The following is a 23,044-nucleotide window of genomic DNA, read 5'->3' as shown; positions in this document are numbered from 1 at the left end:
CCTTGGCCGGATGTAAATACGGGACGTTCCGGCAACGTAGCACCGACTGTTGCGACAGTCGTGCGAATGAGGAATCGCCCTGTCGGTTTGGGCGATTTTGGGAATATGTTTTTTGTTTTCACCATCCATCTACTACATTAATGTTGTTCACATTCTGTACCCTCTGCATGCAGCATTCGCATTAGCATACAATTTAAAATCGTTATCTATAGGTGGCGGCAAAGCACGACGACTAACACCAGTTGTTGTTGCAACGACATACAAATTCCACATAAGTTTATGGAAATTGCTGCTGAACTGACAGCCATGTGGGATATAAATCTGGATCTGAATGCTAAGAAGTGTAGGTTAGGTTAGATTAGCCAGGTTGCTTGTCTAAAACAAGACACTCGGTGGCCCCAAGCTCCTTTGTGATACCTGCATTTGATTTCTAATAAGTTGCTTCAACCATTTAGATCTTTTTAAAAAGGTAACTAGTCCCTCCAGTGAGACATTTTGCAAATTTCCCAGGTTTTCAAAGAAATGATCGCCAAGATATTTGGCATGTGTGTTTTTTTTTTTTATTTGAGGTGCAGGGCACTCTGAGAGGAGGTGTTGTACCGACCATCATCTCCACAACTCCTGCGGAAGTCATTCTACTGGCTAGGCTGCCAACAGTGCAGTGACCCGTAATGACACCTGTAAGGACGATGGTAGTTGATCTGTTGAATCCACGCAGATATTTTATCCATTTAATATTTCGTTTTGGCCAGAGCGCTTTAGATACGCTCCACTTAGTAGTCAGAGACCAACTTTTATTGAATGGTAACTGGGGAGGTAAAAAGTTATTAACGCAATTAAGCGATTATTGAGAAATATTGTAAGTATCAGTCGGCGGTAGTAGGTTTGATAGCAATTTATCAAATCTTTTAGCAAAATATACGTAAGTTAGTTTGTAAAGTACCGAGACAGTAAAACATGTTTACGCATAACCTGCTCTGAAATTGTTTGAAATATGCAAAAATATACAGCAAATGTCTACTTTTAGCAGTTGGAAAATGTAAATAAACAGCACAACAAAGGCGCGTAGACAATAGCCTAAATATCTATGAATATCAGAATGCCTACTTTTGCTCACTTACATCAGTGTTTTTGTATGCCTGATCCGCTGTACATTCAGCTTTATGGGTTGGATTGGAGAGAGCGAACACAACAGGATGCTCATTATTTGTAGCCATGATGCGCAGAATTTCTGGCGTAAAAATGCCAGCAGCTGCTGAAGCACCAATGAGCACCTAAACGGCAAATAAAAATATTAATCAAATATGCACACGCACGCATATACGTATATATATGCATGTAAAATTTTCATTTAACCAACATTTGGTTTCACTTTCTCCACAATATCTTGCAAGTTCTTCATTGGCTCAATATTTTTGGCATAGTTTTGCTGGTGCGGCGACAAGGAACCCTCTTTGCGAGTTGTCGTTAGAAGACCATCAATGTCAACCATCCAAATCTTATTTCTGGCTTCCTGTTATCAAAAACATTGCGACTAGTTTATCCAATTTAACCAGTTTATGTGTATAATAAAATGGCAAATACTCGTTATAATTGCTTACATCTTTGGGTATACCCTCTGCAATCATGGCTTTCACGACGAGATCTGCGATACCGACGGCTGCCTCACCTGCACCAGCGAATAGGAACGTATAATCCGTTATAGCCTTACCGGTTACGCGGGTAGATGCATAAATGCCGCCCATAGCAACAGATGCGGTACCCTGAATATCATCATTGAAAGTGCAATAGGTGTCACGGTATCTGTCGAGAAATCTAAATGCATTGTGATTGCCGAAATCTTCAAATTGAATTAGGGTATTCTGGCCATAGCGCTTGACAATAGCTTCCATAAATTCATCCACAAAGTCGTCATACTCTTTGCCAACAACACGCTTCTGTCTCAAGCCCACATACAGTGGATCCTCCAGCAGATCGATATTATTTGTGCCTACGTCCAGCATAATTGGCAAGCAGCGATGTGGTTTAATGCCAGCCAAAGCGGTGTAAAGAGCCAGCTTGCCGACACAAATACCCATACCGTTGGCACCCAAATCGCCTAAACCTAAAATACGTTCACCATCTGTTACACAAATGGCACGCACATCTGACTCTGGCCTGAAAGTAACAAAAAAGTGATGAGGTATTTCTTATATACAAATAATTCTTTCAACTTACCAATTTTTGATCACGTCATAAACGTAGCCACGATCATTTAAGGTGACAAAAAGACCACGTGGTCTGCGATAAATCAAACCGAAACGTTGGCACGCCAAACCCACAGTCGGTGTGTACACAATGGGCATGAGATGTTCAATGTTCTCCGCCAGGAAACGATAGAACAAGCGCTCATTACGATCTTGTAAGTCGACCAGGTACAGATATTTGTTTAGTGGCTCTGTATAACGACTCACGGCGATTTTACACAGCTCCAGCTGCTCTTCTTGGGTCTTGAAACGGGCAGGTTGCAGGCCATGAATACCCAAGGTTTGACGTTCTTCCAATGTGAATGCGAGACCCTATTTAATTAAATTTTTTTAGTTTGATGTAATTCAAAGCACGATATACTATAAATTATATTGGGCAATCTAAAAAGATTAAATCAGTGAGGCATTGTTGATATATCTTATTAAAGTTATTATACATTTGAACGAGAGTGAAAACTTTGAACATTTTCGTCTTATGTATACGTGAACGTACGTGCTCGTTAAAAGTATTGTAATTTTCTTTTGCGTTATTAATTTATTTCTTTGATATGCAAAAATGCACTAAATGTGCATGCAAGACGGTCACGTATTTTGTGCTATATGAATGCAATTCAGAAACTTATCTAAAATTAAAATGTTTGAATATTAAACAATAAAACTTAAAAACAACTAAAATCGAATGTATAGATGTGACAAGTATGCTGTTATGTTCTCATGACCAAAAGTAGACAAAGCTTTTAAAAATATTAATGCGCTGAATAAATTCCTTAAATTGTTCAAATCAAGTGAAGGTTAGTCTGATGACAATATTGAACATAACATAATGCTTACGAGCTCAAAAGCTAACTTCGTTGAACCTAAATCAATAAAAAAGAGGTTGTCTGTAAAGTCGGTTTACTGACGATAGTTTAACGTGACAACGTCATAAGAAAATATTGATGGAATGGTTGCAATTTTCAAAACAAAATTTTAATTTTATTTGTTTGATAGATATTTTGTATAGATATAGAGGAGGAGGTAAATGGAATTGCAATGGAATAGGTAAAGTTACATTTACACAAACGTGAAAAATGACGAAACATTTATCAAATTCCTGAAAGATATGTTCAATTTCGATTGTGCTTCCAACGTGAATAAGTCAGCAACACTAAAAAGCACCATCATCGATTTGCCTTTTCCAAGACACTTTACACTTGAAACACTCCCTTTCATTTCCTACTTTTTCTATCATCGTCCTATTCTCAACAGAGAAATGGTTCATTACCATGCACACAGGAAGAAGGCATATGCAAATACAAGTATGTGAATTTATATACAATACAAATGCGCATATACATACATATATATGCTCACTCTAGTAGGAGAGAGCAAGATGTCGAACGTTGCCGTTCGTTTGCTTTGTTTGCTTTGTCGTTCGTTCCGCGCTTTCGCTTGCAGTTCATTTAATGCAATGAGCAAGGTAACGACAAATGAGCAAGGTAACGGCAATGAGCAAGGTAACGACATATGAGCAAGGTAACACTAATGAGCAAGGTAACGACACATTTTTTCGTGCGTGCAGCCTGTTAAATCGAATTATAAGACGTTATCACGTCAAAAAATCCTCTTCTCATACATTTACTTTCCTAATGCCTTAACATTCTGTCAACGTGCATGGTATGCTTAGTGGGAACTCTCATTTAAGATTAGGCGACGAATTTATTCCCCTCGTAGCTGTTGCTCACAGCGAGATGATAGTGAATGGTAATATACTACAAATAATGGATGTTCCGCATGTTTATGTACCTCTTACATGTGCAGATGCTGTTGCTTGCGCTGATAATACGCCCTCGTTAAATGTTATTGCTTTACAGGAAAATCGTGCAAATACTGATAAGGCGAAAAATAAAAACGTACACCCAGTTGTTAGTGGTAATAACTCTAATGCGGAATTGGATGTATGATATTTGTGCAATACAAGTTTCTCTATATAAAGGGTTTTTCAATAAGGGCGGGTAGATGTTGAAATGGAAAAAAATGGCGTTTTGTGTGTGGCACGTAGCGCCCTCCTGATGGAACCACATGTCGTCTAGGTCCATATGGTTCAATATGGGCCATAAGAAATTGGAAGGGCCACCACGTCTACCGAAAAATGGGCGCAATGCGCGCAACATTTGTGTTAATTAACACTCATTTTGATAATAAAGTTTTATCATTTGAACGTGCTGTTCAATCGTGTAACTTGCCATGATGATTTGGCATAAACAACTGAATAATAAACAAAAGATTTTACAGATGTCACCAAAACAAAATGGCTGTCACAGGGCGCCAAAATCGACCCGCGCCAATTGAAAACTCCTTTACAAGTATGTACAGCCGCCTGTTACAGAAGAGATTACTGTTAAATGCACCTCTCATCACACTAACATTGATGGCTCAAACATATGTATCATATTATGTTTTAAGTTGATAAAAAGATATGTTAATATAATATTATTTAAGAGTCAATTTTAAAGATCGAGTCTCATCAACTGACTGCAATAAGCTTCATAATGCTGCGCTGTGGCCCCAAAGGACAAAAAGCATTGGCGTTGTAGGCAGGGCCACTGTCCTACAAAATAATCCTCATAAGTGAATTAGTGATAAGCACCTGAATAAAAAGTGTAAAATTTACTACCAAAATATGTCTGGAATGAGGACGAAGTATGCAAATATGCATTTTTTTCCTTGTTCACTCCACTCGGAAATATACGACTTTTGTCTTGCGTTGGTCTCGTTAATCTATTTGATTTCTCACAGGGTAGGTGATTACCCCGCCGCTGCAAATGTGCATAGACCCGGAGAAAAAGGAAAAGAAAATTTTGTTTAGATAGATGTATTGTCATATCCTTATACAAAAAACAACAACAATTACTAGAAATATGAGAATTTCATTGCAGCTATTCGACAAAGCTAAAAAGTCTGCCTGAATTTGGCGTAAATGGCTACCACACTTTTCAATAAGGAATTAAGGAAAAGGGTAAAAAAGTAATTTCATTTTCTATATAGAATATTTTTTAGCGCATCAACGTGAAGAAGATTTTATAAGCAATGTTTTAAATGGTCTCAAAAAGTGTTGATAACAGTCAGGGTTATAGGCTAATAAAATTTGGCGGACGATCCGCTTATAAAAACGAAAGCTAAATTTAATTGCTCTTGAAACCACACGAAAAGTTTAGGATACACATACACACATATGTTTATATGTAAATGTACATAGAGCACGCAATTGATATTGCAATTTTACTCACCTTATTTAAACGCGGATCTCTCAAATGATCAATACCTCGTACACCAGAGGGGCAGACAACATCGCCGACAACATCGTGAAATGTTCTAGAGTCGGTCGGCGCTATTTGTTGTCCTATGGGCGTTGCTGCGGCAGCTGCGGGACGCGATGCGGCGCATATTTTCGATAGATTTCCACACAAGCTGCAAAAAAACAAAAAAAAAAAAAAAACAATTAGATATTATTGTTATATAGATAAAAATGAGGTATTCGTTGTGGGTTGGAGTGGTAAATCGGTAAACTTGAAAGCAAATATTTGTGAAAAAAAATGTAGATTTACACCAAAATTGTGTTTATCGTTAACACCTTTTACGCATTTGCACGAAATTTCCCAGCAAACGTTCAGGCACTGCCATGCTTGATGAATGAAAATGTTATGATAAAATATTTAACAAACATCTCTCTTTTATTTACAATACGACACCTTTTCTATTTAAGCCGTGAAATTCTAAATGCAACGTATAATCTTGATGGATTTCAGTGTTTTAAAATACCAAAGCTAATTACGCCAGTTTTTTTTTTGCACTGCTTTATTATGTGCACCTATATATATGTACGAATCTCCATATATGGTCACATATGTAAAGGGGCTGCCAATAGGAGTGCTGAGTTTTCATATGTATGTATGTATGAATGTACATATGTATGTATGTATGAATATAAATATGTATGTATGTGGTAGAGGATTTGTTGCTGAAATTTATCATTACTCATTAAAAGTTGAAATCAATTAAATACAAAAAAAAATATTGTAACAAAATTGATTTTTTTTATAGAAACTGGTTTCCGGTGTATTTTTGAGCGCTTTGTACGGTTTTGGGATCAAAAAGTGCCTATCACATCAGGGTTTCGAAACTATCTGGGGCAAAAACTTATAAAAATGTATTTTTGGGTATTTTTACCCCTACTTTTCTCAAAAACCTGAGGTGTTTGAATTCAAGGATGATTGATATCAAGGATGATAGAATACCAGGTCGCACCTTCCGACGCCTTTGCTGTAACGTCAGGCTCTATGTATAAACAAACATAAAAGGAAATTACTTGTTTGTGAAAAGTCGGCGAAAGCAATGGCAACAACCAAATACAGGGTGGCTGATGAATTTTGCTACATTAAGAAACTCAAATAACTTTTTTTTTAGTGAATGGAATTCATTTATTTTCTTCTTCAAGTTGAAGGTCATTAAATTTTATTAAATGTAGCTTAACTAGTTTTAAAAATAATTGAATTTAAATGCCCCCCATGCTCGTTGACACAAGTGCGGCATCTTAGTAAAAAGTTGTTCATTGCTGCTTTGAGAGTTGCGACAGGAATAGCCGCAATTGTTGCCCGAATGGATTGTTTTAGTTCATCCAAATTTGTTGGCTTTGTTTTATAAACTTCTTGTTTACATAAACCTCACAAGAAAAAGTCAGGTGCAGTAAGGTCAGGCGACCTGGGGGGCCAACGAAATTCGGAGTTTCTTGAAATCAGTTTATTGGGAAATTTTCGTCGCAACTCTGTCATAACAGTCTGGGCTATGTGAGACGTTGCCCCATCTTGTTAAAACCACACAGAGTTGAAAGGAATTCTCTTTCGGCGTAGTTCTGGATAGAAAAATTCTTTCAGCATTTTCAAATAACGGTCTCCAGTAACCGTAACGGTGTGACCATTTTCTTCAAAAAAATAAGGCCCGACAATACAGCGTGAAGAAACCGCACACCATACTGTCACGCGAAGAGGATGCAATTCCGTCTCGTGGAGTATCTGTGGGTTAGAAGTACTCCATATTCGACAATTTTGTTTGTTCACATTGCCGTTTAAATCGAAATGGGCCTCATCAGACATGAAAAGGCAGTTTAACATGTTTTGGTCTTCTTCCACCATTTGCAGGATCCTCTGGCAAAATTCCAAGCGAATCGGCAAGTTTGCTGCATTCAGTTTGTTAACCATTTTTATTTTGTAGGGAAATAAGTCTAAATCTTTGTGCATTATTGTTTGCAAATACTGTCGGCTGACACCAAGTTGAGCAGATAAGCTTCTTGCTGAAACCCTTGGATTGCTTTGTATAGCTGCAGCTACAGCAGCGATCGTTTCCTCCGTCCGAACTGGTGGGTTTCGATGATAAGGCCTTCTTGCGACTGTTCCTTGCTCAGCAAAATTATTCACCAGTCTCATTACGGTCCATCTGCTCGGGGGATCGCCGCCAAACATCCGCCTGTACTCTCTCTGTACCAAAACTACGGACTCCAGTGCGTGATAGCGGCGGACTATCCAAATTCTTGTTTGCGTGTCCCAGTTATCCATTTTAATAAATTTTAAAGATCAATCTGCAAATTAAAACAAAAATGGAACAGATAACTTAAAAAGAAAAAAAGTTATTCAATTTTTTTTTGGTAGCGGCTTTCATCAGCCACCCTGTACAAGAAATTTAACGCGCACACACACTTCCTTGCCACGGCGTCTTCTGCATAAAAACGCAAACAGACTGCATTTGGAGGCTTTATATTAATTTGTGCTTTCTCAATTTAACACACGGCACTTCGTTTTCATTAGTTTATTTAGTTTAAATCTCACATATCACAATATTACCAAGCCATTCTCTGAATTTTCAGAAACATGTTATTTCTTCTCCTTTTAATTGTTTTGTCTTTTGTTTTGTTAAAAATCGCGAAAAATAAAGTACATTTTTTCGTAATGTGCAACCTATCATCCTTGAGGAAATATGCTGTTTCGACAAGTGGATTTCAGTGAGCATGTGAAGAGGTGATTTATATCGTGCGTTGTACCTTCACATATATTGAGTATGTCGAGGTAGATTCTGGATAAGTAGACTGAACTAAAGCCCTCCCTCTCATTTGTCGTTGGTATTATTAATAGAATAATTGGTTGCCCGTTACTTTTATAATTAAGTTTTATAAATTTTCACATCTCTCAACTCTGTCATCGGAATAATTACACTTTTTTTCTTGATACTTCTTGATTTTATTTATATTTAGACGCAGTTAAGCTATAAATACTCCAATTTCTAGAGCCTTAAGAGAACTGAATTCATTCTCAAATTCTTTAGTCTTTAATTTATTTCTAAGTTTATAATATTTTTAAGTGAATTAAACCGTTATTTTGGATCAGATACATTCAATCTGTAAAAATAATTTTACTTCCAAATTATGGAAGAATAAAAACTTAAATAAAAAAATATTTAAAATGAAAGTGACAAAAAAAGGAACACTTTTGAATAAAATGCAGTTAACCCTTTAAGGTCCATTGTTTACGATCAAATTCCAAATTACTACACACAAATGGAGCTAAGCCCTGAAAAATTCGGTGTTAGTTTTTCAAAATTCAAAATTGCACATTTAATATGGCAGACGCAAAATCAAAAAGTTGAGCCAAATTATAGAACTGAGTAACTTTGATTATGAGTAATTTTACCCCAGATTTTCTCAAAACCCTGATGTAAAAGGCACTTTTGGATCTCCGAAATTGCGTTCAGCGCACATAAAAATACATCGGAAACCAGTCCCATATAAAACAAATGTAGATCTATGTAATGCAATTTTTGCTAGCAAGGAAGGTAAGTAAGTACTTTCATACTCACACATCGTGACACCCACAGCCTTACAGCTGTCATGGTTAGTCAATCAAAATCACAAGGCAAAACTTCTTATCAACCATCAAATAGTTAAGTGGGTTTATCTTCTGTTTTGAATAGTAAATGACGATATCAGCTGATAAAAATTAACATGCTTTAAAAGGAAATTTTCGTGTGATAAATACCAGCGTTGCGTATACGTAACTGGATGTATATGGAAGCAATTCACGTTATCAACGGTAAGCTCACAGCTGACTTCATATAGTAAAAGTACATTTGTATGTAAATTGCAGCGCTGTTTTTATGAAAGTAAATAGTATGTGCTTACATATAGTAGGTGTGAATGTGTACACAAATAACAATTAGAAAGGGTGTCCCGTTAAGGACAGCCACATATTATGTTAAAACATTACTTAGACGAATAGAAATTCGCATCTCTTCGAAGGTAGAGATACTCCAGGTTATTTAATCCATATGCATATATTTGAAATAACTCGCAGCCAAGAGTACCTTAAAGTGTACATCGTAATAGGCTGTGGATGATGGAACAAACAAACCACTAATGAGACTACAACTATCAGTTCACAGAAGTCGAATTTCGTCAGAAATTCGCCGTTTAATTGGGAATGTGATATTGTTCTAACCGATTGCCGAATTCTAACATTCACAATCGATTGGTAACTGAATAGTGGAATAGGATCAGACATCATCTTCTGGTAGCAACCTTCATTGCAATTAGCTTACAGACATCCAGATCACTGTAACATTTTTCAAGAGGTAATATATCTAATAAATGTAGCAGCAAAGCTGGTAAGCTTGGCGGATTTCGCTACTTTAGAACTCACCTTTCTGGTAGACACTCAAACTGTGATCAAGGCCCTTCGATTGGAAATAACGGACTCGAAATGTGCTTAAGAATGTCCACAACCCTTACAAGTTCTTCGACAGCCGACCGTCAATCTGTACTAGGTTCCAGGATATAGTGGGGTTTAGAAAAATGAGGATAAGAGTGAAGGATCTGAAACATAATGTGGGATATCAAGTGTAAGCATGCAAGCCCTGTTAGATTTTCTGTTAGTAAAAATTGAGAAGGGAGCAAGAGCAGCTAGTAACAGTAGGTGAACTAATCTGAATGCCTGCCGAATAACGTTTTCGTTTTGGCACTCAGTGAACAAAGAATGAGAAAATTCCTAAGCCGCTCAATATAAATATACAAGTTTTTATAGAAGTATAGGAGAGCGGCATAATTTCACTAAATGTTGTAGAGATAAGAAAGATGTAGGGTCTACACAGTATTTCCGCGCTCTTGAGAGAATGCGCATCATATTCCGGAAGCCACTTCTTCGATGATCAGAACAATTTATGCACTGTTACGATGTTAGGAGCACCCATCTAGCCTAAAGCAAACTTTGTCAGACGTTTCGATAACATCGAGGTGGATTTAATTTGTCCAACAAGATTTTGTAAAGCAACACCCAGAAAATGGGTCAGCACTATGCCAAAAAGCTATTGAAAATTTCGTCGGAAGCACTAGCGACACGGCCAATTGGATATTCTATTCTGTATGTGCATACCAGCAAATTTTATTTACTATAATAAAAACATAATTTTTCTCTTCATTTCAAAATAGGCCATCTTAATGAGACACCTTACATATATTTATATACTTCATATCGTATTTTTGGATAGCAAAATTATATACATATACAATACACAAATCTCTCTTATCTTATTCTGTGCATATAGACAGTGCACTCGGAATATAGTGAACCTTTACTAACGTTAAAACTATATATTTAATCCTGACTGATCTATAACGTTGATCAGCTTAAAAAGCTTTATTTTTTTACCCTCAATATATGAGTAACTTAAATGTATTTAATATAAATAAAAACTTCAATTTAAATTTTTACGTGTTTGAAAATCTCCCGATATTGTAAGCGATAGCATTTTCCAAAGCTTAACCTGTACTTGGTGTAATAAGTTCACGTTATCATGAGTGCACTGTACAAACACCAGATCCACATTCATGACCATGACCATGACCATGACCACATCCAGTGAAATAAATGCAGATGTCTATTAAAAAAAAATTTATTGACATCGAATGAATAATTTTGAATTCGTAACGTTGAATAAGTCATTTTTTATGCAAAGAATGCATTTCAATCAATTACACTGTGCAACAATTTCAAGGTTACTGTCTGGGGACTGTTGCGGGATTCCAACTTAAGATGAAAGACCTATATCCATATAGTATTTTTGCATTCTAAGGTAAAGTTTTTTTTTCCGGCTATAATAATTTTTAAATTAAAATAATTTAAAAGAATAAGCCAAGTTTTTTTGCATTTTTAGCTTAAAATATCTCGAAAATATCAGAGTCATCGGAACGGTTATGAGCAGACTTTGGATTCAACATACCGAAAATCTTTAGAAAAATATCCTACAGATTCTGGTAAAATATATTTTCGCCTAATTTTGACGGCCCCTGTTATTGAAAGTAATCAATATTACACCTATAAATAAGTATTTTCAAAAATGAGTACTTAAAATTACAGTATACGAATAAATTTTGTTGGCATTGTTATAGTTGAGCACCAGCAGGCGCTTCATGACTGTATAATCATTTTTTCGGAAGCATTTTAACAAACGCCTATATACAAGTAAGGAGGTATAGATTAAAAACAAAATATCTAATCAAAAATGCATAGTGGTAACCGTCATGGTCAAACATATTACCCCAACAGTTCTACCAATGCTTTACTATCATTTTATTATTATTTGGTTAAGCATGTTGTCTTTGATATTCAAAAAATGATAACGGCGTCATACATACAGCCGTGAACAAAATAATATGTAATAGTTTTGATTATTTTTCTGTTGTTATTTAATTTCCATTAATTTTTTATGAAAATATAATTAATTCTAGAACAAATATCATTTAAATCACAGTTTCAAACTTTGTACAAGATTTATAAATCTTAAAGAATTTTCATTAAAATTAAAAAAAAATTTTTTAATGAGAAAAATGTGTACGCAGTTTTATATCTAATAAATTTTAGTAAAATAGAGTGCAAGCAAGTTTGAAGTAGCTGAAAATGTTTGTTGATTTTTGATAATGACCATCTGGTACCGCTAGGGACCAAAAGGTCTATGCGTGGCTTATTGCCAACCAGGCTAACCTAACCTTTGATAATGACATTTTTGTTTAAATTCTGATTAAATTAAAATTTGTCGAAATTTTATAAATCCTATATGAAACATTGAATTATATGAGTTTTATTGTAGCATGCACTATATTTTTTTAAAAACCTTATTGAAAAATAAAGAAAAAAGTTAAGTATTCGAAATTGATCAAAATATCGCATTCTAATATTTTGACCATGGGTGTATGCAAGGGCTAATTTTTTTTATAATTTAACGCAAACGATCTTATCGTGGCTACGTAAATTTCAAACAGTATTTATTAAATTTTACACTTTTTTGCTGCTTCCCAAGCAACCGTTTCTACCTTACTGGACTGAACCGGACAAGGAAGCAATTTTCTAAAAATTTAGGTAAATAAATTATTTATTTGTTTAATAATCTAAAAGCATTTTTTATAAAAACAGTTGAATAAAAAACATACAGTGATGAATATAAACATTATAGTATCTCATTATATATAATTGAGTGTCGACATAAAAAATGCTCCTAATATTTTGTTTTTATTTTCCCTTCTTTCAATATATTTTATATTTAATTTTCGCCTGAGATCGGTCAGTGAAATTTTGGTCTTGGGAATTATTTTTCACGTGCATTACTCTAGTCACATTAGTTATATATTTTCGAAATCTTATGCTATATTAGATGCTTATACTCTTAAGGGCATCATACAGCATCTGTTTCCGAATTCCTACTCTCCCGTTCTCGTCGCAAACGTCGATGTAATCCCTTCTTCTTTGAACGATATCGTGTAACCAATCCTGGGGCAGTAAATAGAAGGGGAGACAAACGAGAGAGAGAACGTCTTAGCGCCTTTACATCAAGTATGATCAAGGATGAGAGATTACCAGGTTTGCTCTTCAGCTATGGTGAAAAACAAAATGGGGCGAACAAATTTGGCTGCCACGTCATCGGGCATTTGGCTGCTCGCTCATTTCAAACGTATTCACACACTCGTTCAAGCAGTCGTTGTTCAGACGGTGTACAGAAGAGCGCAGACTGTGTTGCTTTTCTTCGTACATTACCAACACAATCTCAGTTTTTTCGTAAACAAACCGCTGTCTTCACTCCGGTTATGTCAGCCACTCAGCTAATTCTTTCAAATTGGTTGAGAGGCGGTTAACGCTCTGATATTGGCCACACCTTCTGAATTTTTCCATAAAAGAAATTCATTATTTTTGCATAAAATTTTAGCGCAAATGGTTTAAAACTGTTTTATTATCGATCTTTAGCTCCTGGGAGATGCTACGACTATTAACGTGCCGGTCAACTTCGATTATTTTTGTGATTTTATCGAAATTATCCACATTTTCTTTAACATCAAAAATGCCTGACCGGAATCGACGAAACCAAAATGGCGCGTAATTAGCTGTTACAGTATCGGCACCATAAACATTATTCACAATTTCAGCGGTCTGGCCTGAAAAACTATAAAATGTATCGAATTTTCTCTTTGTTGACTTCCATTTAACTCACAACTGAATGGAACAAAGAAAACACAGCAACCGAATTTTTTAGTGTGTAATGTCACCTTGACAACGAGCATAAACTTTAAATTGTTTGATCAATACTTTACGAGATATCGATCACTACGGCCATCTACCGAAACAATAGTGGAATTTTTTTCCCCCCAGCCAATGTACTCTTAAATAGCTCTGCACATCATTCATCTGGAGACCTTTTCATGCCTGTCATCTAACTCGAGTTGAACGTATGCAAAAAGTTTTCATTGGCTTTGCTCTACTACTTCTCCTTCACACTATTCCAAATGTCTGGTCATCAATTTTAAATCTCTGCAGTCTTGGCGATCTTGTCTTGTCCTTGACATTATTCAAACTATTGTGGATTACCCTTCGCTTCTTAAGTGAGACTATCTTAATATCCCATCTAGAATGTTTCTTAATGTTTCTGAGATGGACTTTATAAGAACTCTGAATGCATTGAATGCTACCATCAGAAGAGCCCTGTTAGAATTCAATACTATCTATAAATCATTTAAGATTGGCTTTTCTTCTTCTAAACACTCTTTCATTCAACTCCTTACTTATACTTATAATTAATTGATTTATTATGCTTGGTTACATATTCTTTTTACGGATTCAGTTTTTTTTTTTTTTGTTAAAGCATCCGTATTAATCTGTAAGACATTTTGTTTTTGTTGACTAATTTTTACTTCAATAAATAAATAAACAAAAATTGTTGGGGAATGCTACCGTCATTAGCCAGTTTTAATTCCGGCTCATTCCGACAACATCGAACCATGTGCCAAGGCAACGAGTTGTAAATTGATATTCACTTTTACTTAGGGAGGCATAATGAATTGAAAGCTTTGAAGCAGTTTTTTTAGAATTTTTTATTTATTGAGTTATGCTATTCTTGCAGCAAACGAGCGATTTGTTTTGAATATCAACTAGCATTTTATTGAGATAACTTTAACCAACACTCAGAAAGGTTTGTCATGCCACAATTGCACTGCAGTGATAAGTAAATTGTTATGTAATAATTAAGTCTTTAGATTAAAGCGTAATAAATTTTTTTAAGTGGACTAAAAACAGAAGCGAGCGATATCGGTAAGTGATATTACTTATACAAGCACATGACATAGTTCCCATAACAACTGTTGCTCAACATTTTAATTATTTTTTTTATGTTTTGTAATTACCATTTTATGGGTAACATATGTTTGAAATATATTGTACTTTATAAGCTGCAAAATATTAATTTATAACTCATATATTTTATTGTTTTTTTTTCAAAATGTTTGGCAATTTTCGTTATAAATCTGCCAGTAATCATTTCCTGGCACACTTCTTGCCATGTCCACATCAATTTCATACATACTTAATCTTATAAGTGGGTTCCTTATCCAAATCAATTAATCAATAATTGAATACGGAATAATAAGCTAAGTGTGTCATCAGCCAATACTGACCAAAATCTACGCAATATTTAGTCCGTCACGCGGCATTAAATTTATAAACTTACATAAGTACATTAATATACTGGACGTTTGTATGTTTGTGTGTATTAGAGCTGACAACAGGAATTTATGTACAAATGTATCTACATATTTAAAAAATGAAGAAAAATGCGTGCAAATATTTTCATTTAAGCGTACTGCGGGAATTCCCTAACCGGCATGGAGATACTTTTTGCACAAAAAAAAATATACTTATACATACATAAATTCATAGATATTTTCCTTATGTACATATGCATACATACGTTTGTTGAAGGCAAAATTCTGCCAATGTTTTGAGTTCAACGGTCCATAAGCTGACTTAAAAAGTTGGAAGTGGGGAAAAAAGGCACAACTTCAGAGTAATTTGAAGAGTTGATAATGACCAGAAAGAAATAATTACTTAGGAATCCAACTAGAAAGTAAGTTAAAAGAGCAAGTGTGAGAACTTAAGATAAACAGCTGTTGTTATTGCTTTGCTGCCCAATTTCGCCACTGTTGCTAATAGCCATTCTACTAAGACAACTCACAGCAGTCATGCGACAAACCAATACGGATTGTTATATGACGTGCGAAAGTAAAGTCATTAGCTGGTATAATGATCACGCATACCTACGAGCATGAAAACCTCCACAATTTCACACTCATACAAACATGCATAGATACGTATCATTAAACATGAGTCTACAAAACTCAGCCGTGACGCGTTTATTACGCGTCGAGCCAACACATTTGCCATATTCTGATATTCGATACCATCGCGCCGTTATATCATTTGAATTCTCAAATTAAGCTACTGAAAAGTGAATTAGTAAATAAAAATAACTAAAATTTCGATAGAGCGAATTTAACGCCACGAGGCTATTGTGATCGGGTGATTCTCAAACTGGAGTCTTGGTAATACAAAATTGAGCAAACAAAAAATTTAAGTGACCTAATAAATGCATAGTTGGAATTAAGTTAGAATGGCTTATTGTGTATTATACATATAAATGCCATATTTATAAGTATGATATATACATCAGTTATTTCATTAATAGTCCTTGGTAATAAGCCTTTTGTAGAACTACATAAGTTGTGCGCCACAAATAGGAGGAGGAGCACGGCAAAACACCCAAAACGGGTGTACGCGCCAATTATATATTTGTATATAATAAGCCTTTTCCTCAAGATGTCCTTTGCTATCACAATTGTAAATACTAACTACTGCCCTAATTCGATTTTAAATATAACTTGTTAATCAGCGAATAGTGTTGATACGTCATAGAAAGTAAAATATTTAATTTTTTTTTTTTAACTTTCTTTTGAAAAACGTAAGAAAAATCATTTTTATTGATATTTAATTCGAATTCGAGTGTCAAAAAGATATTTTTGGTTCTCATTTGGCCGAAAATAATAGTTTCAGAGAGAGTGGCGCATCATTCTACCCTGACACCCACGTGACATCAAACGATTGATATACGCGCTAAAGTCGATATCGGGTTAACAGCCACGATTTAAGTTGGCCGCCTCGGAACTACGATTTGACCTCATACTTTTTCTGTGGGGTATTGTTAAAATTGAAATTTTGATTTGTATGTAATTTTAAGGTTATTTAAAGTGAAAAAAGGTTTCAAATGTTTAATGGTGAATATGAAAATAATTTACGTAAACCGATATTCACGAAAACATGCTGTAAGCTTATTAAATTAATGTCAAATAAAAATTAATTTAACACCGTCAGCACTCACGCAGAAAGGATTTCAAGAAAGTAGAAATGTGTTTCAGCAAAAAGTAGTTATTATAAATACAAAGAAACGATAATAGAAGTTCGCATAAAGCTACTTAATATTGCGTAACAGGCAAATTCGTTATGCAGCTATGGCAACGAATTAAAAATGAAATCATTAACTATTGCATAATTCCAATGAAATGATTGATATGTGAAAACATGCGCGTTAGCTGTTCGCTGTCCGGCTCTTATTACTTTTTAACCGGCTATAAACATTTTATCAGTTTACTTGAAATGAGTCACAGCCAATAGCAACCAAATGTGCGGATACTTGATGATTCAAGGAACTCAAATTAAATTATGCTTTTAGCAGTAAGCCATCGACTTCCGATACAGTTTGTGCGAAATAAGCTACGAAACTTAATAAGTAATCTTTTTAAAGTCTAATTCATATAAGCACTTAACTGAGCGGCAGCAACTCTTCACCAAATTGAAGTGCATAATATTTTGCTTTCAAGAAATAAAGTTTAATATACTAACTAAAATAATGACTTAGCATTAATTTATAGCTTGAGGCTTAAGTATATACCTTTCTGATGAGGCACATGCCAGACAGAACGAGTAAAAATAGCGCAATGAGGGGTAAATTGAGGCGAGCACACTACACTTTATTTAATTCAGCTGTATTAGTTGTCTACCCAATGTACTTAACGCTATTTAATGACATTTGCTGGCTTACAGGTGGTCTACTTTTTCCACTGTACACAATTAACCGAACACTTTTTTCAGGGAGTGCCAAATCAAACATAGGAGTATTTTGTGTTTAATGACAAAATTATGAGTAGGTACTTAGATGACTAAAGTTGAATGGCACACAAAAACGAAATATGAAATGTCCACTTATTCACTTATTAGCGGTAGATTTTTTAAGTGCATTTGAGTTAAAGTGGCTAGAAAATGCACATGCCACCCAACATACGGCAATAAAAATATTAAAATATTGGTAATAAGTATTTAAGTTTATGACTTTGCGTTTATATTTTCTGAATGATGCACTTCGACAATTTTTTTTTTGTTTTTTTTTTATTGAAGAAAATTTATTTTATAGGTGCGCATTCAAAGCGCACAGAGACAGATTTTTTTCTAAACGGCGCGAAATCGGGCGAGCTATATTCAAAAACATAAGTACAAACAGCCTGGCATCACAGCAATAGAGATTAAATTAACTGCTGGTTTTGGCTTCCCCTGCTGGCGTATCCCTAGCAATGAAGGGGATCCTCAGTAGTAACTTTACGTAACGAAAATTGCTCTGTTTATTGAATAGCCGAAAATGTACTGTAATAAATTTAAGCACGACTCAAGCATAAACGACTTGCTTATGTTTTTTGACACGGTATCCACTAGTGATCTCAATCTCGGAATCCCGGCCTTTTTTATTACAAACAGTAATTTTACCATAAAAATTAACTCGCTAATATAATTTTAATGAAGTATACACACTTCATTTCGGACAGCAAACGTTAGCCTAAGTGTCCGACTCTTGATAAACTGGGTGGCTATATTTAAATACTTCGGTTCAGTTTTTATAGGATGCACTTAATTTTTTGTATTAGATATTTTATGAGCATATACATATGTACTTAAGAATTAAATATATTTAATATTGAGCTCAAAAAGTGATTAAAAATAATTTTATATAGACACTTGCTCTACCAAGTATCATATTATAGCAGAAGTGACACAAATCATAGTTAAAAAATGCTGAAAAATTATTATTCTTGCTTATAAATAAACTTAGTTTATTGCCTTAATAAATGTTATGTATGAGGCGCTAAAAACTAAATTTTTGTGGGTTACACTTTTTAACAATTAAATCTAACAAAATCAAAAACTTTTTAATTTCGGAACAGTCCCGAGAACTCAGGACTACAAAATGATATCCCAAAAATTTCGGGATTAGTAAAACTCTGACAACTTCAGGATCAGTAAAATCCCGAAAATGAACATATCCAGTATCCACTGCTAGCAGAGAGTGTAACTGAAGAACTCGACTTGATTGGTATTAGTAATTGACGTCAGTTAGCACGAGGAGAAGAACACAACTGAGGCGCTTTGTTAAACTCGACCAAAATAGCTTGAGCGGCTACAGCACCAAGAAGAAGAAGAATTTACTTATTTACTATTCTAATTTTTACTAATTTCCATGTTTTTACACTGAACACTTCTGACAAGAACAGTCGTAGCATTTCTATGTATGTAAATAACATAGGTGGGCACACTGCATTATAAATTTACTGCATTACAAATAGCAGTAAGCAGTAAAATTTTACTGATTACTGAAAAAAATTTGCATTACCAGTACACTTTTACTGATTACTGAAAAAAATTGCAGTAAAAATATTTTTTTACTGATTACTGAAAAAAAATTGCAGTAAAAATATTTTTTTACTGATTACTGAAAAAAATTACAGTAAAAATATTTTTTTACTGATTACTGAAAAAAAATTTGCAGTAAAAATATTTTTTTACTGATTACTGAAAAAAATTTGCATTACCAGTACACTTTTACTGATTACTGAAAAAAATTGCAGTAAAAATATTTTTTTACTGATTACTGAAAAAAAATTGCAGTAAAAATATTTTTTTACTGATTACTGAAAAAAATTACAGTAAAAATATTTTTTTACTGATTACTGAAAAAAAATTGCAGTAAAAAATTTTTTTACTGATTACTGAAAAAAATTACAGTAAAAATATTTTTTTACTGATTACTGAAAAAAATTGCAGTAAAAATATTTTTTTACTGATTACTGAAAAAATTGCAGTAAAATTACTGATATTATAATTTGATTTGCATTATTAGTATAATATTTACTATTTATGGGAAGTTAAAATGTAATACACTCTCATCACGAAATTCAATCATTTATGTAAAATATAGTATATCAGATACACGTATTTATTCCCAGTCAATATATTGAATTAATGATTTACAATGATTTAGAATCTATAAATGAACATGACAGTGATGAGGAAACTTACACTGACTCCGATTCAGATGACTCGACAATTGTTTCAGGTCCTCAATTTCGATCTGTAACTCCACGTCTGTCGAAACATTTTCCTTGTGCGAGCCACACTCTAAATCTTTTGGCTTCAACCGATTTCAACAAAATTATGAATTCTTCAAGTCAGGATATAAAAGATATTCACAAAAGATCTTTCCAAAGGCAAAAAATCCTTCAATTTAATTGAAATTTTTTATATTTACATATTTTCTTATTGCACAGATGCACACAACTTTGGAATAAATGCAATAGACCGAAATCTGCAGAAATAGTTAATGGAGTGATGAATGCGAATTTAATAACTCCATGCATAACAAGGTGGAAGTCGCTTTATGATTCCGTAAATAAGTTATTGGAGCACAAAACCAATTTAGCGGAATTGTGTTTCCGTTTAAAAGTTCCTACCATTCTCAGTGGTGAGCTTGAGTACTTAGAGGAATACGTAAAGCTTATGGGACCTATTGCAGAAGCAATCGACTTCCTTCAGGGTGAAAAGACCATGTATTTTGGTTATTTCATACCCACTATAGTGTCCTTAAGAATAAAAATGCGTCGTTTGGAGCCTAAAAGTTTTAAGTATTTAACCGAAAGTAGCAAAAAAATGCATGAAGCTTTGCTTAGAAGATTTGAAAAGTACATACTTCCTGATTCAGCCTGACGCTTGGGATGCTGTTATTTCCGCTATTTCTGTCCCTGATATTAAGTTGCGATTTGTGAAAGCTCTTTTAGAAACAGCTAAAACGCAAACAGAAGAGGAAGTTAAAAAAGTGTTCAACATGTATGTGGTCAAGTATGGAAAAGTAGCCTGTGCCAAAACTCGTATTCTACCTCAACCCCTTCAAAAAACATTTTTTGACTTCGGGGATGAAAGTAATGGTAAACTTTTTACACTTGGTTTTCAATTAAATATTTGTTTTATGCATATATTTACTTAAATAGATACAAGCATACAATGTCGTTCCACTGACTCGGAAAATTATCTTCAAGAAACGCTCTTATACCTGGCCGAACGAGAAGAAACAACAAGTTGCCTAAATAAATATCAGGCTATTAAAAACGTATTTTTAAAATATAATACCCCGTTACCGTCATCTGCACCTGTAGAACGGTTGTTTTCATTCGCTGGAATTTTAAATCAGTCTAGAAGGCAAAAACTCAGCGATGCAAATTTTGAAATGCTTGTGTTAAGAAAGGCTAATAGCCATAGGTGGGCACTTTGCAGTAACAGTAAAAATGCAGTAAATATAATATTTTACTGATATTGCAATTTAATTTTCATTACCAGTAAACTTTTACTGATTACTGAAAAAAATTTGCAGTAAAAATATTTTTTTACTGATTACTGAAAAAAATTTGCAGTAAAAATATTTTTTTACTGATTACTGAAAAAAATTGCAGTAAAAATATTTTTTTACTGATTACTGAAAAAAATTTGCAGTAAAAATATTTTTTTACTGATTACTGAACAAAATTGCAGTAAAAATATTTTTTTACTGATTACTGAAAAAAATTTGCAGTAAAAATATTTTTTTACTGATTACTGAACAAAATTGCAGTAAAAATATTTTTTTACTGATTACTGAAAAAAATTTGCAGTAAAAATATTTTTTTACTGGTTACTGAAAAAAATTGCAGTAAAAATATTTTTTTACTGATTACTAAAAAAAGTTGCCGTAAGAGTACTGTTAATATAATTTGATTTGCTATTAGCTATTAGCCTTTCTTAACACAAGCATTTCAAAATTTGCATCGCTGAGTTTTTGCCTTCTGGACCGATTTAAAATTCCAGCGAATGAAAACAACCGTTCTACAGGTGCAGATGACGGTAACGGGGTATTATATTTTAAAAATACGTTTTTAATAGCCTGATATTTATTTAGGCAACTTGTTGTTTCTTCTCGTTCGGCCAGGTATAAGAGCGTTTCTTGAAGATAATTTTCCGAGTCAGTGGAACGACATTGTATGCTTGTATCTATTTAAGTAAATATATGCATAAAACAAATATTTAATTGAAAACCAAGTGTAAAAAGTTTACCATTACTTTCATCCCCGAAGTCAAACAATGTTTTTTGAGGTGGTTGAGGTAGAATACGAGTTTTGGCACAGGCTACTTTTCCATACTTGACCACACAAGTGTTGAACATTTTTTTAACTTCCTCTTCTGTTTGCGTTTTAGCTGTTTCTAAAAGAGCTTTCACAAATCGCAACTTAATGTCAGGGACAGAAATAGCGGCAATAACAGCATCCCAAACGTACTTTCCAAATCTTTTAGGCAAAGCTTCATGCATTTTTTTGCTACTTTCGGTTAAATACTTAAAACTTTTAGGCTCCAAACGACGCATTTTTATTCTTAAGGACACTATAGTGGGTATGAAATAACAAAAATACATGGTCTTTTCCCCCTGAAGAAAGTCGATTGCTTCTGCAATAGGTCTCATAAGCTTTACGTATTCCTCTAAGTACTCAAGCTCACCACTGAGAATGGTAGGAATTTTTAAACGGAAACACAATTCCGCTAAATTGGTTTTGTGCTCCAGTAACTTATTTACGGAATCATAAAGCGAGTTCAACCTTGTTATGCATGGAGTTATTAAATTCGCATTTAAAGTGTACTTATTATTATATTGAAGTAAACTTGATTTGACAAACGAAAAAACGTAGGTTAATCGATTCTGTAAATCGAATAAATATTTATTGGGATGTTTTTTTCTTTGCATCTTCATCCAATTCTTTTGTTTGGATTGTACGACAGTTACAGTTATGGGGTTATTATTTTGTTATTTAGGAAAATAAGAGAAACCAAAAAAAAGAAAGAATTATTGAGTACATAAATGATTGGATTTCGTGATGAGAGTGTATTACATTTTGACTTCCCATAAACAGTAAGTATTATACTGATAATGCAAATCAAATTATATTATCAGTAATTTTACTGCAATTTTTTTCAGTAATCAGTAAAAAAATATTTTTACTGCAA

The 23,044-nt window shown here is 34.0% G+C and overlaps 1 protein-coding gene across 1 annotated transcript in view; it reads right to left on the bottom strand.

The window, feature by feature from the left end:
• LOC128854998 (NADP-dependent malic enzyme) overlaps positions 1-23,044 on the bottom strand; it is a 60,718-nt gene that overhangs the window by 8,503 nt on the left and 29,171 nt on the right. Inside the window, exons 2-6 of the mRNA XM_054089535.1 lie at positions 5,516-5,696; positions 2,218-2,558; positions 1,602-2,157; positions 1,361-1,513; positions 1,122-1,274 (exon numbers count right to left, since the gene is read on the bottom strand). Of these exons, the coding sequence (XP_053945510.1) occupies positions 1,122-1,274; positions 1,361-1,513; positions 1,602-2,157; positions 2,218-2,558; positions 5,516-5,696 (1,384 nt within the window). The remainder of the gene's footprint in view (positions 1-1,121; positions 1,275-1,360; positions 1,514-1,601; positions 2,158-2,217; positions 2,559-5,515; positions 5,697-23,044) is intronic.

Source organism: Anastrepha ludens, chromosome 2 (genome assembly GCF_028408465.1).
Source record: "Anastrepha ludens isolate Willacy chromosome 2, idAnaLude1.1, whole genome shotgun sequence".
Classification (NCBI taxonomy): Eukaryota; Metazoa; Arthropoda; class Insecta; order Diptera; family Tephritidae; genus Anastrepha; species Anastrepha ludens.
This window is presented reverse-complemented; position numbering and strand designations above follow the sequence as displayed.